General features: G+C 39.9%; 1 protein-coding gene across 3 annotated transcripts in view; it reads left to right on the top strand.

The window, feature by feature from the left end:
• Window positions 1-17,685, top strand: part of KIAA0930 (KIAA0930 ortholog) — a 363,359-nt gene that overhangs the window by 186,952 nt on the left and 158,722 nt on the right. For all 3 annotated transcript variants that reach the window (XM_029600062.1, XM_029600060.1, XM_029600061.1), the window contains one exon: window positions 1,364-1,509. In XM_029600062.1, the coding sequence (XP_029455922.1) occupies window positions 1,364-1,509 (146 nt within the window). The remainder of the gene's footprint in view (window positions 1-1,363; window positions 1,510-17,685) is intronic.

The raw sequence follows: 17,685 nt of genomic DNA on the forward strand, positions 1-17,685 counted from the left end.
AGTGTGACAAGAAGAGGGCTCAGGACAGAACCCTGAGGTAATAGTGAGATGGCAATAGAGGAAGATCCATCAGAGGAAACACTGAAAGTATAATGGAAGAGGTAAGAAGAGAACCAAGACAAATCAGAGTCCTAAAATCCAAGTAAGGACAGAATATGAAGGTGGTGATCAACAGTGTCAAAAGCTGCAGATAGGTCAAGGAGAATAAGGATTGAGTAAAGGCCTTTGGTTTTAACCATAAACAAGTTGGAGACTTTGGAAAGGGCTGTTTCTGTGGAATGTAGAGGGCGAAAACCAGACTGGACTGGATCAAGGATGGCTTAGGATGAAAGAAAGTGAAGACTGTGGCGGTGAACAGCACTTTCAAGTAGTTTGGAAGGAAAAGGCAGAAGGAGATGGGACAGAATGTGATAGGTCAGGTAGAGTCCAATGTGGATTTTATGAGGAGTGGTGTGATCGCAGCATGTTTGAAGACAGCAAGAACAGTAGCAGTGGAAGTGATAGATTGAGGATGTGAGAAATAGAAGGGTTGACTGCACTAGAAATAGAGCTAAGAAACTGGATGGGAATGGGGTCAGAGGAATGAGTAGTGAGTTTGGAGAAGGAGAAATTACTAGATTATGACTCATTATACTCAGTATTACACCTGAAAAAGTTAAATACAGGTAAATTTTAGAGGCGCTGCATGGCTCATGGCGTTTGTATGGGCAGTTGCTTGAAGTTAAAGAACAGAAACTAGCTTAGAAACACAAAGTAATGTTGGATTAAAAATTGCCAGGCTCATCTAGTCTACCCATTTTCATTACCAACTGCAGTATGGAATACATGACCAATCTCTCACATTAAGCCTGCTTTCTCTGTTGCTGAGGACCCCATTTCCATTCTGTGCCGTTTTGGAATTTTTATTTTGCCCTGCCATGTCTACTCCATGTATAAATGTTTCTATTAAGAAATTCTTAAATTAAGCCTGGTCCACATCATCTAGACTCATATCCGACTTTTAAAGCTCTCTGAAACAATTCAAATTTGGAGACAGAGGGGTATGACCAGTCTGCAGAGATTGTCTCTTTACACTTTCAGTATTTTAAACAGAGGGTCATTTTCAAAAGGATTTACACATTTAAATGTAATTACTATTGTAGCAATTTTCAAAAGACATTTCAGCATGTAAAGTGTACTTATGCAGATAAATCTTATGGACAATTCAATGGCATATATTGTAGCAATTTTTAAAAGCCCCCTTAAAAGTGAATTTACATATGTAAAACCTATTTTTAAGTATATAAATGCTTTTGAAAATAAGGCTCCCAGATTTCCTATCACATTAAGCAAATTCGTTTTTCTATTTTTTCTTCTCTCTTAGGATGTTTTAAAGATGACCGCATTGTATTTTGGACCTGGATGTATTCCACTTACTTTATGGAGAAATGGGCTCCTCGGCAGGATGACATGCTATTCTATGTTCGGCGAAAGATATCCTATGTAACGGAAAGCACTGATGGGAAGAAGGTGAGAGAATGCTGTGGAATAGAAATAAGCCCATAGATTTAAGTATTTTTAAGGAGATATGTGAAACTGTTGCTTCTTCTCATCCTTCCAAATGCAAAGAATTGGAAATTGCAATAATCCAGCTATATAGAGTAAAGTCTACATAAATATTATTTAAGAGATCAACCACTACAACTAGGCATTGGGTTACCATTCTTTATTATACCTAAAGATCTTATCCTGTCAGAAGGCAGTGGCCAACATATGCAAGATGCGATTGGTACTTTTTAAATTTAAACGACAATGTATTGTGAGGTTATGAGGCATAATCCTGCTTTCCATAAATGAATCCTTACCCTTTTGATTGGCCAACACTTTATGTAGAAGGCATTGCAGTCACCAATTGCCCTGACAACCCCAGATTCCTATTTGAGGCTCCTGTCAAATATAATAAGTTAAATTCTTTCATTGAAAGCACATTGAATATTCAACTGTATAAATAAATTTAAATATTAAACAAGGAGAGATGTGTGTGTATATTTCATGATGCTTAGTTTCTTTGTTGGATCACAAGTCATAACCACTGGCAGGGCAGCTTTCAAAATGCTTGATGACTTCAAAATGTGTTTTGACCTTCCCGTGATTTCAACTGAACTGGCTGGTCTGTGTAGCAGAAAAAATGAAACAGGAATTCAGTATGGTGTGTGTCAAGGGCCCATGAAAAAAATGTTACTGCTGTTGGCGACAAAAAATTGAATGTAATTGGATGAATGGTTCTAAAGTTATTGGAGAAAGGAGACAGACACATTCATGATGATTTTATAAGATCATTTTCCCTATAGAAAACTAGACTAAAAGTTGTCCTCTGCAAAAGCTGCTTGTGATGAAATAGATGCCTCATACAGTCAGAAACAGCTCAGAAAGAGAACAAAAGTAGCTAGTCAGATACAGCCTCCATTGTCTCAGGTACAAACTTAGGGGCTGATGCAATATTGAGTGCTGAGCTCAGCGCATAGTTAAATGCGCAATTGGACGCATGTTTTGGACACGCTAGACATACGCGTAAAGTAATATTAGGGTTATAGCGTCCAAAACGCGTGTCCATACCGTCGCATAGCTAATAGTGCTTATCACATGCAAATGCCATGTTTATGAGGCTATTAGCTAGTACCCCTGATTTAAAAAAAAAAAGTGCGACTGGCGTGCACATTTCAATGCTCAAAAATTAACGCCAGCCCAGAGTTGGTGTTAAGTTTTGAGGCACCCAAGTAATGCTCAAAGAGCAAAAAATAGTGTTTTTTTGTGGTTCCTCCTACTTAATACTGTTGTGATACTAAGCAGGAGGAACCATAGAAAACTGAAAAAAAAAAAAAGAACCCCCCCCCCCAAAAAAAAACAAAACACCAACAAAAACTTGACAGCAGTCAGGTTAGGAAAAGGGACGCTCAATTTACAAGCGTCCATTTTCCTAACCCTTGGCTGTGCACCAGTTAGGAAAATGGATGCTCAATGGCATGGATGTGCTAAGGACGTGCAAATTATCCATTGCACGTCCCTTTTAGCACGCCAGCTCATTAGACAATTAGATCAAGCGCCCAAGAGAGGGGTTGTGCAGGCGTTGAAAAACGTGCATCAGCCCCCAAATGCTTGATTCACTAAGGGTTTTTCCTGTAGACATAAAATGGGAGAAAAGCCTTAATGAATCTAATCCTTCGATTGTAAGCCCTCTGGGGACAGGGAAATACTTACAGTAATCCTCTTTGAAATGCCTATCAAGGTGGAAAATAAAATAAATATTAGGAGCTTTAGAGAGAACCTCAGAGGGTAATGTCTGAGAAGGAGGATTTTGGGAGTGGTAGTTCCCGAAAAATGGGAGAGGAAGTCCCAGAACTGGAGGCTGGTAGGAAATGTAGCTTTAAAAAGTCAGAACCTAGGGATCAGAGAAGAGAACCCATGAATAGGGAAACTGGCAGTAACCAGGAAATACAAGTTGAGGGTAATTAAGATTGCATTTAGAGAGCAGAGTCTCTCTGATAGGTGCTTTGCCAGAAGGGGCCAGGATAAGCTGAGGGCTACTAAATGAGGTGGGGGACATGCAGGCTTTAGTGCCAGTGGTACCCTCTACAAGCAAGAAGAGCAGTGCCCCCCATGATTAGATGCGGGAGGAGGTTGGGGGGATGGGGAGGGAAAAGGCTCTGGAGTGCTGTGGGCAGTGGCACCCCCTCTAAAAGCATCGATTGCATCTGTGCCTTTGAAGCAGAAGCACCATGGTTCCCATGACCAGGAGGGTGGAGCACTGCTCCTTTAAAGCTATCACAGCACCCCTGAAGGAGTGGCATGCAGTAGAACTAAACAGGATTGCGCACCTCTAAAGCCTTCTCTAGATGAGGATATATGTACAAAAAGGCTAATTGAATCTGTGGTTGAAATGAAGCCATCTGATAGTGTGTAGTCGAAAAAGATGTGTTTCATTGATCTATGAAGTTCATGCTAACCAGTATTTGGAATGCCCGGAATGACCCTGGTTCTTCTGGGGTATGGAACACGTAGTCTGTGGAAGAACAGATAGGATGAGGAAATAGTATTTTATTCCAAATGCCTGGCTGTGTAGTTGTTATAATAAGCTGGCAGAGAGCCCGAACAGACAACTATAAGTGACTTTCTTATACTCCTAGATAATTATTGAAGTAAGTCCACCTCTAGGAGACTAATAACCCATAAGTTAATGTAATAAGATGTGATTGGTAGAGCAGATGTGTGCACCTTTCTGTGTGCAAACTTTTCAAATTATTTTGTTATCTGAGCAACAGTGATTTAAACCTCCTCCATTACCAAGCACAAAAGCCTCAAAAATGTCGCTCAGTACCCTATATAGCTAATCTGTCATACCAAAACAGCATTAATTCCCAGAATTCAAACAGCAACTAACTTATAGGAAAAGGAAGCAATGCAAATATTGCATTGGGTCCCAGAACAGCCTTACTCTTCTTTACAGCAGGGAAAAGGAGAGGCCTGCTAATTAAAACAATGGGCTGAGAATGAGGGAAACCAGGGCTCTCCCTGACACTACTTGTGGCCTTGGGCAGGTTGTTTATCTCCTGTTGCCACAGATGCCCAATTTAGGGCTAGATTTTAGAAGCCCTGTGTGCGTAAATCCTCCTGGATTTACTTGTTGACCTAGTCGTACGTAGTGACCTGTGTATATGTATGACATTGTCTAGGGCTGTGTTGTCTGCTTTATGAATTGCATTGTGTAGAATTGTAAGAACTTTGAATTCTATTCTTTTTTCTACCGGTAGCCAGTGTAGATTGTTGAGCACGGGGATGATGTGGTCTGATTTCTTTTTACCAGTTAGGACTCTGGCAGCGGCATTCTGTAGTAATTGAAGTGGTTTTAAGGCCATTTTAGGTAGTCCTATCAAGTGTGAGTTGCAGTAGTCAGGGCTGGTGAAAATGAGGGCTTGTAAGACTGTTCTGAATTCATAGAGGTGACATCGGTTTTAGGTGTTTGAGTATTTGGAGTTTATGGAAACCTTCTTTTGTTTTTGTTGCAATGTGTTTTTTGTAGTTTAGTTCACTGTCAATCCATATGCCAAGGTCTTTTACGTTATCTTTGAGTTGTATGCAGATGTTATCAATTTAGAAGGGTGGTGTGGTTATTGATCCTGAGTTTTTTCTTACGATTAGAATGCATTCGGTTTTGCTCATGTTTAAACATAATTTTAGGTTGTTTAGCATATTTTGAATTGCATCAAGGTGTGAGGCTGCTATCGATATTGCATCTTCTATGGTGGAAGTGATTGGAATGAGGAGTTGTATGTCGTCAGCATACATGTAGTAAATTATGCCTAGGCTTGATAGGAGTTGGCACAGGGGTAGTAGGTAAATATTGAAGAATATGGGCGATAGAGCAGACACTTGTGGCACTCCTATTTCAAGGGGGATGGCTTCGGATGAGTTGTTGTGGTAACTAAAAAAAAATACTTTCTTAAATTTGTTCTAAATCTACTACCAAGTAGTTCATGAAGTGTCACTTAGTTCTAGCATTATCTGAGGTGCGGCCACGGCGGAAGGTGTCAGGTACAGTATAGCTGGGAGCATGTATGACTAGGTCAATGGGACAGGAGGGAGGAAGAATGATTCCCAGAGCCATGAGACCAGAGAGAGGCAGAAGATTTCCAAGACATGAATAGTAGGAGGAGCAAATAGGAATGCATGCTCAGATAGGACTTGGGGGTGGGATAAGTTGAGTAGAGGTAGAGAGACTGAATGCTGGGGTCAGGCGGGGATGGGGTGGTGGGCTCTCATTATTGTCCTGCAAATGTTTTGTGGGTGTCAGCTATTATAATAGAAGGTGGAACCTAGTATTGTGTACATAAAATTAGGATTCTTTTTCTCTCTGTGCATTACTTTGCATTTGTCTGTGCTGGATTTCATCTGTCATTTAGATGCCCAGTTCCCCAATTTTGCAAGATCTTCCTGTAATTCTTCACGGTCTATCTGTGTTTAATTACTTTGAATAATTTTGTCATCTGCAAATTCGATCACCTCAATTATTGCTCCCTTTACACAAATAACAAACACACCCACACAGAAATCAGGCCACACACTTGACCTAATATTTATTAATGATAAAATCACAAACATTGGCCCTCCCACTGCACACAACATTCCATGGTCTGATTATTATCTCAATCTAATTTACATCTGGAAAACCCCATAATGGAAACAAACAACCCCATTAAATACATCGAAGTCAACAAACCATGTACCACTGAAGAACTAATTGAAATATTACCGGAGTCCCTTAAATCCTTAAATAAAAACGACACCAACTCTGCCGTAAACTCCTGGATCTCCATCAATGCAGAAATTGCAAGGACAGAATGCCCAGTCATCAAGAAGGAAATTAAACCGTCCTCCAAATTTAGAGCCCCATGGTACACTACAGCAATAAAAAAAAAAAATAAATCAAACACATTCTAAGACAGGCCGAAAAAAAATGGAGGAGAGACCCCACCCCCTACCTTAAAGACAAATACAGAACCATCCTATACATATACCGAACAGACATTGAGAAAGCCAAGCGAGGTTTCTATGCACGGAAAATACACAACTATCAATTCAATCCCAAAGCCCTATTCGCCTATGTCAAAGACCTCAAGTCCAACCCAAAACCCACCCACAACTTCCAATCACACCAAAACCTGAGAAGAACTAGCCCAATACTTCAGTAACAAAATATCGAACATTATCGCAAAAAATACCCATGTGAGCGATGAATCTACCAAGAATGAGGAAACCACCAAGACATCTAGCGCACCAAACGCCATCTGGCCCCATTTTGAGAATGTCACCGCCTCCAAAATTGAAGCAATTATCCGAAAAATAAACCCTGCTGCACATCCCCTCGATCCCATTCCAATAAAAACTCTGAAGCAAGTTCCTAACATCATTGCCAGGCCCATTGCTGATATAGTCATCCTATCTCTCAAACAAGGTATCTTCCCAGACATCCTTAAATGTGCCGTCATCAAGCCAATCCTTAAAAAACCACAACTCGAAGAATCCGACCCAGCAAACTTCAGGCCCATCTCTAACATTCCCTTCATAGCAAAATCCTAGAGAAATCTGTAAATCAACTATCCGAATACCTGGAAACCCACAACATTTACCTCCGGCCCAACATGGCTTCAGGAAATTCTTCACCACCGAAACACTTCTACTAACCCTATCTGACACAATCCTGAGAGGACTAGATAACGGTTGCTTCTACCTACTAATTCTACTTGACATCTCTGCAGCCTTCGACACCGTTAACCAAAAAATATTACTAAACAGATTAAAAGAAATTGGCTTATGCGACATCACAATCAACTGGTTCAACTCATACCTATCAGACAGATCATACAAGGTGAAACTAAACTCAATAGAATCTAAACAAATATCCCTCCCACATGGTGTCCCGCAAGGCTCATCCCTTTCTTCTACCCTCTTCAACATATACATGCTACCCCTCTGTAAACTTCTGACCCAACTGAACCTAACCTACCTCATCTATGCAGACGGTGTTCAAATCCTACCCCCCTAAAAAATACCCTCGAACACCCTAAAACTCTGGGATAGCCACCCATCAACAATAAAACAGCTCCTATCACAAATGTCCTTGTCACTCAACCAAAACAAAACTGAAATCCTATACATATCCAATAAACTCCCCTCAGCACTCAGTCTGGACCTCAACTCCCTGCAACTAAAAAATCAAATTGTCTCTACAGTCAAAAACCTTGGCGTCATACTCAATGGCGAACTAAACTTTAAAAAACACATCAATATCTTAATCAAAGATGGATACTTCAAACTACAAGTACTAAAAAAACCCTCAAATCCATCTTATATATCCAAGACTACCATACTGTACTTCAGGAACTACTGTTCTCAAAACTGGACTACTGCAATGCCCTCCTCCTAGGCCTGTTTGCAGCCACCCTAAGGCCAATACAGCCATTACAAAATGCAGCAGCCAGAACACTCACAAACAGCAAAAGATCCGAACATATCACCCCTATACTCAAAGAGCTACACTGGCTGCCTATCCCATACAGAATTCAATATAAGACTTTAACTATCATTCATAAAACACTGTACACTGATAAAATTGACTGGCTGAATGCAACATTACACTTTCACGCCACCCCAGGAACCTTCGCTCCACAAATACAGGGTTACTCAAAACCCCCTCGCTGAAATCGGCACACCTGAACGCACCATGAGAACGCGCTCTATCCTTAGCCGGCCCTATGTTATGGAACAACCTCCCGACAGAATTAAGATTGGAACCCACAACCCAAACTTTCAAAAAAAAAAAATCTAAAAACTGGCTCTTCCAAAAAGCCTTTGCATCATTACCATGACGCTAATCCACATCACTGAAAAGGAACACTCTAACTACGCATAGAGACACCATAATCCCCCCCCCCCCCGATTTTCGTTAAAAACACACCCAATGACAAAAAATTATTATAATCGCAACTCATGTTAATTTCTCTGATATCAATTAATTTTTCTGTTAATTCCAGTTAAAGTTGACTGTTCATTCTAAGTTCATATTTGTTAATAACTGACTAAGTTTGAATGTAAAAGGGGAAGACTCTGGTCCTCCTTGTTTATTTGTTCGCTGTAAACCGATGTGATATGCCAGATCGAATGTCGGTATAAATAAATAAATATGAATCCATGGAGCATTCTACTATTTAATTTTCTCCGTTAGGAATGCTAAGAAGGTAGTTTTTTTTTTTTTTTTTTTTCCTTATCCTTTAACTAGTTAACAGTCCACAATAAGAAAGTGCTTTCTGTCTCATGTCTTTCATTTCTCGAGGAGCCTTTCAACAGGGACTTTATTAATTGCCTTCTGAAAATCCAGATACACTATATTGATTGGCTTATCCTTATACACATGCTTAGATTAGTAAAGCTTGACTTTCATCTGGTAAAATCCACCATTAATGCTAGTCTGTAGCTTCCTGGTTCACCTCTGGCTCCCTTTATAAAAAAATTGGCATTACATTGGCAGATTTTAATTTTAAAACTAGCAATAACAGGCCTGCAGTTTCATATTTGACCTTCAGAACTCTAGGGTGAAAACCAGCAAGTTATGGAGATTTACTACTATTTAGTTTGCCAATTTGCTCTATTTTTATTTATTTTATTTATTTAAATTTCTTATATACCGGCATTCGCGATGGGAGTTGCATCATGCCGGTTTACAAATAACAAGGTGTGACAACAGAATAAATACTCTAGTACCTTTTGCTAATCCACAGTGACTTGTTTAAATTTCTCTGAATTATCATCTGCAAAGAATGGTTCAAGTGTGGGTATTTTCCTTAAATCATCTGCAGTGAAAAACTGAATCAAATAATTAATTTAGATTTTCTATATGGTATTATCCTATCTGAGAGTCCTTTTAGCCCCTGGTCATCTGATGGTCCTGCTGCCTCCCTCATAGGCTTCTTGTTTTTGATCTACATGAAAAAGTTTTTATTAGTTTTTGCCTCTTTGGCAAGTTTCTTCTCTTGGTCTGCTTTATTAATATTTTACATCTAATTTGCAAATACTTATGACTATTCTTATTTTCCTCATTAGAACCTGCTTTCCATTTTTTGAAAATGATGCCATTTTGGTTTTAATGGCCTCTTTCACTGCCCTGCTGGCAGTTGTTTGCTCTTCTTCTGACCTTTTTAAAATTATAGAATACATTTTATCTTGGCTTCCATGAAAGTATTTTTCAACAATTTCCATGCCCCGCACAGACTGTTAACCCCATATTTTCCTTCCATTTGATTTATTTATTTTACTATAGTCTCCCTTTTTAAAGTTAAATGCTACTGCAATAGTTTTAATTTCTTTCCCAGCATTTTTTCCCCCTCCTCTTTTGAGCCGCCTCCTTAATTGGAACCAGGGCAGATATCATAGTGTGGCAAGCCTTCATTTACAATTACCTAGTGATTTTTTTCTTACACCTCCCAATACACGTAGGGGCCGATGCAATAAATTATTGTAGAAAGAGGGCGCTGAACAGTCAGCACCCACTTTCTTAATGCTCCCCCAAGCAGGGCGCCATGCAGTATTAAAATTAGGGGGTCGCATTAGCATCCTTGCTAATGAGAACCCAATCGGTTTTCGTGACTTGGCGTCTATTTTACTTGCCGGCGGACGGCCGAGTCACGAAAACCGATGCCGATAAACTCGGCATCGGTTTTCGTGATGGCTGTCCACCGGTAAGGAAAACAGACGCCAAGGGTTCAGGAAACCAACACTTGTCAGTCAAGCATCCATTTCCTGAACCAGACTCTTTTTTTTTTTTTTTAAACTTTGTTTCTTGAATTTTTCATCCTACTTAATATCACAATGATATTGCAGTTTTTTCTGCTTTTCTGTACTTGTTTTAGATGCGCTCAGCTATTAACGCCTGCTCCAGACAGGCGTTAACAGATAACAGTTAAATGTGCGTCTGAGACTCACCTTTTTTTTTCGCATCGGAAGTGAATTCCTAATAGCTTCATTCACATACGTTTGCATGTGATGAGTGCTATTAGATTCACTCCGTGTTGAACACACGTTGAATAAGCGCTATTCCCCTTGTTGCATTAGGGAATTGAGTAGCGCCTATTCAACCCGTGTCCGACTGTGGGTTATACAGTGCGCTCGGCTGAGCACACTGTATTGCATCGGCCCCATAGTCTGATTATTGCATTGACGGTCCTGGGCAAAGGACCATGAACAAGGGCTTCTTCCATATCCTGCAAACATCTAAGAGGTCCTATTCAGTATGTTTTCTGGATGAGTTTAGCAGTTAACCAGACAAATGCTGGGATTTATAAATTCTGCAAGTCTGACTGCCTCGACAAGCTGGATACTGACTAGCAATCCTAGCCGGGTATATTCAGCAGCGTGGGCATGCTGCTGAATATCCTGGCTAACTTTAGTCAGACAAGTTTATCCAACTAGCTTTGCCGACCACCCAGCAGCTGAGTAGGGATTTCTAGGTGTCATCCTTGAGTAATGACTATAATTCCCTTCTCTCAAAGACTGAATGCTGCCTCTGCAGCATCCCCACCCCAGATTAACCTAATTTGGGAACTGAAGATCTGACTTAAGGATTGAACTGGAGACCTTCTTCATGGCAATGTTCAGCACTCCCACTAAGACACCAATTCAGCCCTCAATAGTTTTATTTCTTGTTCTCTCTCCAGTGATAATACCAAAGTTGATTGCATTACAATAACTATTGCCAAGTAGCTCCAACACTGTTAATCTTTCACCAGATCCTGCATGCCACTAAGAATTAGATCTAAAGTATCTTCCCCTCTTGTCAGTTCCAGGCCCAGTTGTTCCTTGAATCGGTTATTTATAGCACTTAGAAACTTAACCTCCTTAGCATGCCATTTGATATTGGGGTAATTGAAATCTGCCATTATTGTGTTTCTAATTTTAGGAGTCTGTCTAATTTTACAATCTGTCCCATTTTCCTGGTTAGGTGGATGGTGCTCCTGTTATATTTTTCCTCATCACTCATAAGAACACAAATGCCATACTGGCTCAGATAAAATTACATTGAGCCCAGCATCCTTTCTCTAACAGGCCAGTTTAGGTTGCAAGTTCCCGATAGAACCCATAAATTAGATCTATTTCCTGTTACACACTCCAAGGGATAGGAATAGCTTTCTTTAGTCTACCTGGTTAATAAGTTGTCCAGACCTCTTTCAAACTCCACTGTGCTAATTACCTTGACTATGTTGACTGGCCACAGATTGCACAGATGGTGCGTTGAATGAAAAAGTACTTTGTTTTAAATCTGTTGGTGGGGCGTCCACTTGTTTGAAAGGGTAAATAATCCTTTATCTGTCCACCTTTTATCATGTCCCCTCTCAGCTGTCACTTTTCCAAATTGAAGAGCTCAAACCTGAATAACCTCCCATAGGGGAGCCATTTCATTTCCATTATCTTTTTTATTGCTGTCTTCTATATCTTTTCTAGATCCACTTGTCTCTTTTGAGATGGGGTGACCAGAACTGTACACAGTAGTTCAGGTATGGTTGCACCATGAACCAATACAGAGCAATATATTTTCTATTTTATTCTCCATTCCTTTTCAGAATATTCCTAATTTTCTGTGTGCTATTTTGATCACCACCGCACACCGAGTTGAGGATTTCAATGTATTGTCCACAAGGACTCCAGGGTTATTTTCCTAGATGGCGATTCCAAATACAGAACCCAGCATTGTGCAACTGTAGTTGGGATTATTGTTTCTATGTGAATCTCTTTGCAGTTTTCCACATTAAATTTCATCTCCCATTCCGTTGCCAAATCTCAGTCACGCAAGGCCATACTGTAGTTCTTTGCAATCCATTGCTGTTTTTAAGAATTTTGAATAGTTTGTCATCTGCAAATTTCATCACCTTACTCCTTGTCCTCTCTTATAAGTCATTTATGGATATGTTAAATAGCAGAGGTCCCAGTAATGATCCCTGTGGTACTCCATTAATGACCTTTCTCCATGGTGAAATTAACCATTTAGTCCTACCCTCTGTTCCTGTCTTCTAACCAGTTTTCAATCCACAATAGGACCCTGCCTCCTATCCCATGATGTTTTAATTTCCTGAGGAGTCTCCCATGGGGGACTTAGTGCACTTGGTTTTTCACAAGACATTTGACAATGTCAACTAGCTCACCTATAGCTTCATGTTTATTTACACCTTCAGAATAATCAAAAAAATTGGTAAGGTATGACTTTCCTTTGTGAAAACCATGTTGACTCTTCCCCCATTAAATGATGTCTGTCTATAAAGCTGGTGATTTTGTTTTTTTAAGAATAACTTCTACCATTTTGCTCAATACCAACTTTGGCTCACTGATCTATAATTTTCTAGACAACCCCTGGAGTTTTTTTAAATTGGTGTCACATCAGCCACTCCAGTCTTCAAGTATTGTGGCTGTTTTAAATGATTGTCCTTCTATATTTGAGTTACTTTAAGACTCTGGGGTGGATGCTATTCAGTCCTGGTGATTTTGTTACTCTTTAGTTTGTAAGTTTGATCTATTTCACTCTCCATTATCTCAGAGATTTGTTTTACTTGCTCAGAATCATCACCATAACAAAAAAAAAAGTGTTTTAGGTGTGGGTGTGTTCCAACATCTACCTCGGTAAAGACAGGCAAAGAATTTGGTTTTTTCGGCTATTTACTTTGTGCTCAGTGAGCACCCCTTTTATCACTCAGTCTAGCGGCCCAACCAACTCCCTTTCAGGCTTATTAGTTTTTGGCTCTCTGGCAAGCTTTTTCTTTCTTGGCCTGTGTAACTACTGTTGTGCATCTAACTTGCCAATACTCATGCTTTTGCCTATTTTCTGCTTTTTGAATAATTTCCTTTTGGCTTTAACTGCCTCTTAGTTCACCATTAAATCATACTGACAGTCATTTGGTCTTCCTTCAACCTTTTTTTTTTTTTTTTTTAATGAATGGAAGACATTTTATCTGGGCTTCCAAGATTTAATTTTTAAAAAATTCCCAGGCCTCATGCAAACTTTTACCTTTGTAACTACTTCTGTTAGTTTTTATATACGTTCCTCATTTTATTATAGTCTCCCTTTTAAAAGTGTTTCTGCAGTACTTTTACCTAATGTCCTCCCTCTAATAATTCTGTCAGATGTAATAGCATTATTTATTTAAAATGTTTTATATTATTGTAATTTACCTAGATAGGATTTTATACAGTGCTGGGGAGGAGCCAAGTGTCGTGGTACATGTGGGCATCAGTGACATAGGAAAATGTGGGAGGGAGCTTCTGGAAGCCAAATTTAGGCTCTTAGGTAGAAAGCTGAAATCCAGAACCTCCAGGGTAGCATTCTCTGAAATGCTCCCTGTTCCATGCGCAGGTCACCAGTGGTAGGCAGAGCTCCAGAGTTTCAATGCGTGGATGAGACAATGATACAAGAAAGAGGGATTCAGTTTTGTTAGGAACTGGGGAACCTTTTGGGAAGAGGGGAGTCTTTCGAAGGGATGGGCTTCACCTTAACCAGGTTGGAACCAGACTGCTGGCGCTAACCTTTAAAAAGGAGATAGAGCAGCTTTTAAACTAGAACAAAGGGGAAAGCAGACAGTCGCTCAGCAGCGCATGGTTCGGAGAGAGATATCTTCAAAGGATATTAATGATGCATTAGAATTAGGGCATCCCAACAGTGAGGTTCCAATAATAAGAAAAGTAGTCCAAGTGCCTGTAACTAAAAACTCACCTGAGCTAAAAAATTCTAACTTATCCCTATCAATTAAAATCAGAATGAAAATACAAACAAAAAACAAACTTTGAAATGTTTGTATGCTAATGCCAGAAGTCTAAGAAGTAAGATGGGAGAATTAGAATGTATAGCAGTGAATGATGACATAGACTTAATTGGCATCTCAGAGACATGGTAGAAGGAGGACAACCAATGGGACAGTGCTATACCGGGGTACAAATTTTATCGCAAAGACAGAGAGGAGCACCCGGGAGGCGATGTGGGGCTTTGTGACCGGGATGGCATAGAGTCTAATAGGATAAACATCCTGCATGAGACTAAATGCACAATTGAATCTTTATGGGTAGAAATCCCTTGTGTGTCGGGGAAGACTATAGTTATACGAGTATACTACAGTCCATCTGGTCAAGAATGGTGAGACTGACAGTAAAATGCTAAGAGAAATTAGGGAAGCTAACCAAATTGGTAGTGCGGTGATAATGGGAGGCTTCAATTACCCCAATATTGACTGGGTAAATGTATCATCAGTACATGCTAGAGATATAAAGTTCCTGGGTGGAATAAATGACATTTTTATGGAGCAATTGGTTCAGGAACCGACAAGAGAGGGAGAAATTTTAGATCTAATTCTCAGTGGAGCACAAGATTTGGTGAGAGAGGTAACGGTGGTGGGGCAGCTTGGCAATAGTGATTATAATATGATCAAATTTGAATTAGTGACTGGAAGGAGGACAGTAAGAAAATCCACGTCTCTTGAGCTAAACTTTCAAAAGGGAAACTTTGATGAAATGAGAAAAATTGTTAGAAAAAACTGAAAGGAGCAGCTACAAAGGTAAAAAGTGTGCAAGAGGGCATGGTCATTGTTAAAAAAAAATACCATCCCAGAAGCACAGTCCAGATGTATTCCACACATTAAGAAAGTTGGAAAGAAGGCAAAACTATTACCGGCATGGTTAAAAGTAGAGGTGAAAGAAGCTATTTTAGCCAAAAGATCTTGATTCAAAAATTGGAAGAAGGATCCAACAGAAGAAAATATGATAATGCATAAGCATTGGCAAGTTAAATGTAAGACATTGATAAGACAGGGTAAGAGAGAATTTGAAAAGAAGTTGGCTGTAGAGGCAAAAACGCACAGTAAAAACTTTTTAAAATATATTCAAAGCAGAAAGCCTGTGAGGGGGAGTCAGTTCGACCGTTAGATGATCAAGGGGTTAAAGGGGCACTTAGAGAAGATAAGGCCATCGCGGAAAGATTAAATGATTTCTTTGCTTTGGTGTTTACTGAAGATGATGTTCGGGAGGTACCCATACCAGAGAAGATTTTCATGGGTAATGATTCAGATGGACTGAACCAAATCACGGTGAACCTAGAAGATGTGGTAGGCCTGATTGACAAACTGAAGAGTGGTAAATTAACTGGACCAGATGGTATATACCCCAGAGTTCTGAAGGAACTAAAAAATGAAATTTAAGACCTATTAGTAAAAATTTGTAACCTATCATTAAAATCATCCATTGTACCTGAAGATTGGAGGATAGCTAATGTAACCCCAATATTTAAAAAGGGCTCCAGGGGCGATCCGGGAAACCACAGACAGGTTAGCCTGACTTCAGTGCCAGGAAAAATAGTGGAAAGTGTTCTAAACATCAAAATCACAGAACATATAGAAAGACATGGTTTAATGGAACAAAGTCAGCATGGCTTTACCCAAGGCAAGTCTTGCCTCACAAATCTGCTTCACTTTTTTGAAGGAGTTAATAAACATGTGGATAAAGGTGAACTGGTAGATGTAGTGTATAAGTGCAAGGTGATACATATAGGGAAAAATAACCCATGCTATAGTTACACAATGTTAGGTTCCATATTAGGTGCTACCACCCAAGAAGGAGATCTAGGCGTCATAGTGGATAACACATTGAAATCGTCAGTTCAGTGTGCTGCGGCAGTCAAAAAAGCAAACAGAATGTTGGGAATTATTAGAAAGGGAATGGTGAATAAAACGGAAAATGTCATAATGCCTCTGTATCACTCCATGGTGAGACTGCACCTTGAATACTGTGTACAATTCTGGTTGCCGCATCTCAAAAAAGACATAATTGCGATGGAGAAGGCCTTGAGTACCAGGGGTGATGGTCCCACCAGGACCTGAAAACCCCCTGGGAGGCTAGATGCTGCCTTCGCTGCTTGTCGTCTTCTTCCTTAACTTTTTTTTTTTAAATTTAAAGGAACCCTGACAGTTCCCCTAACAAACCAACACCAGCGCTAAGCTATGAAAAGCCGAAAAAAAAACTACCCCTAACTTAGCACTTCTAAGAGACACTAGGTTTTGCACCTTCACCATCTGCTGGAGACAGAAGAATACTGGCAGACACTAGGTGGTACCCCAGCGGCACAGGACAGAGTCCGCAAAGTCCCGCTGCGTCTCCATCTGCTGGTGGGGAGGCAAAACCCAGCTGTCCCGGACCGATCCGGATACGTAAAGGTGATCCAAGAGCCGAAAACCATAGGTATAGAGAAGGCCGATCAAAATAAGGGGAATGGAACAGCTCCCCTTTGAGGAAAGACTAAAGAGGTTAGGACTTTTCAGCTTGGAGAAGAGACGGCTGAGGGGGGATATGATAGAGGTGTTTAAAATCATGAAAGATCTAGAACGGGTAGATGTGAATCAGTTATTTACTCTTTCGGATAATAGAAAGACTAGGGGGCACTCCATGAAGTTAGCATGTGGCACATTTAAAACTAATCTGAGAGAGTTCTTTTTCACTCAACGCACAATTAAACTCTGGAATTTGTTGCCAGAGGATGTGGTTAGTGCAGTTAGTATTGCTGTGTTTAAAAAAGGATTGGATACGTTCTTGGAGGAGAAGTCCATTACCTGCTATTAATTAAGTTGACTTAGAAAATAGCCACTGCTATTACTAGCATCAGTAACATGGAATAGACTTAGTTTTTGGATACTTGCCAGGTTCTTATGGCCTGGATTGGCCACTGTTGGAAACAGGATGCCGGGCTTGATGGACCCTTGGTCTGACCCAGTATGGCATGTTCTTATGTTCTTAACTTGTTTACTAAAGGCGGGCTATAAATATTTTTAAATGAAATTAAATAAAAATAATCAAACACATTCTCTGTGCAGTTTATTATGATCTCTATTGTTTAGTGACCACCACAGTAACCCCTTGCATTAGGTCATGCACTTCACTAAGGACAAGATCTAAAATACCCACTCCTCATGTCAGTTCTAGGACCAGCTGGACAATTAAAAATGTATTGCATCTAAAAATGTAACCTCTCTTGCATTTCCCAATGAGACACTGACCCAGTCAATACTGGGGTAATTAAAATCTCCCACCAAATGTATTTACTTTTTAAATTTCAGCTTGCATTTCACAGTCTTT

The sequence above is a fragment of the Rhinatrema bivittatum genome, chromosome 4 (genome assembly GCF_901001135.1).
Source record: "Rhinatrema bivittatum chromosome 4, aRhiBiv1.1, whole genome shotgun sequence".
Taxonomy (NCBI): Eukaryota; Metazoa; Chordata; class Amphibia; order Gymnophiona; family Rhinatrematidae; genus Rhinatrema; species Rhinatrema bivittatum.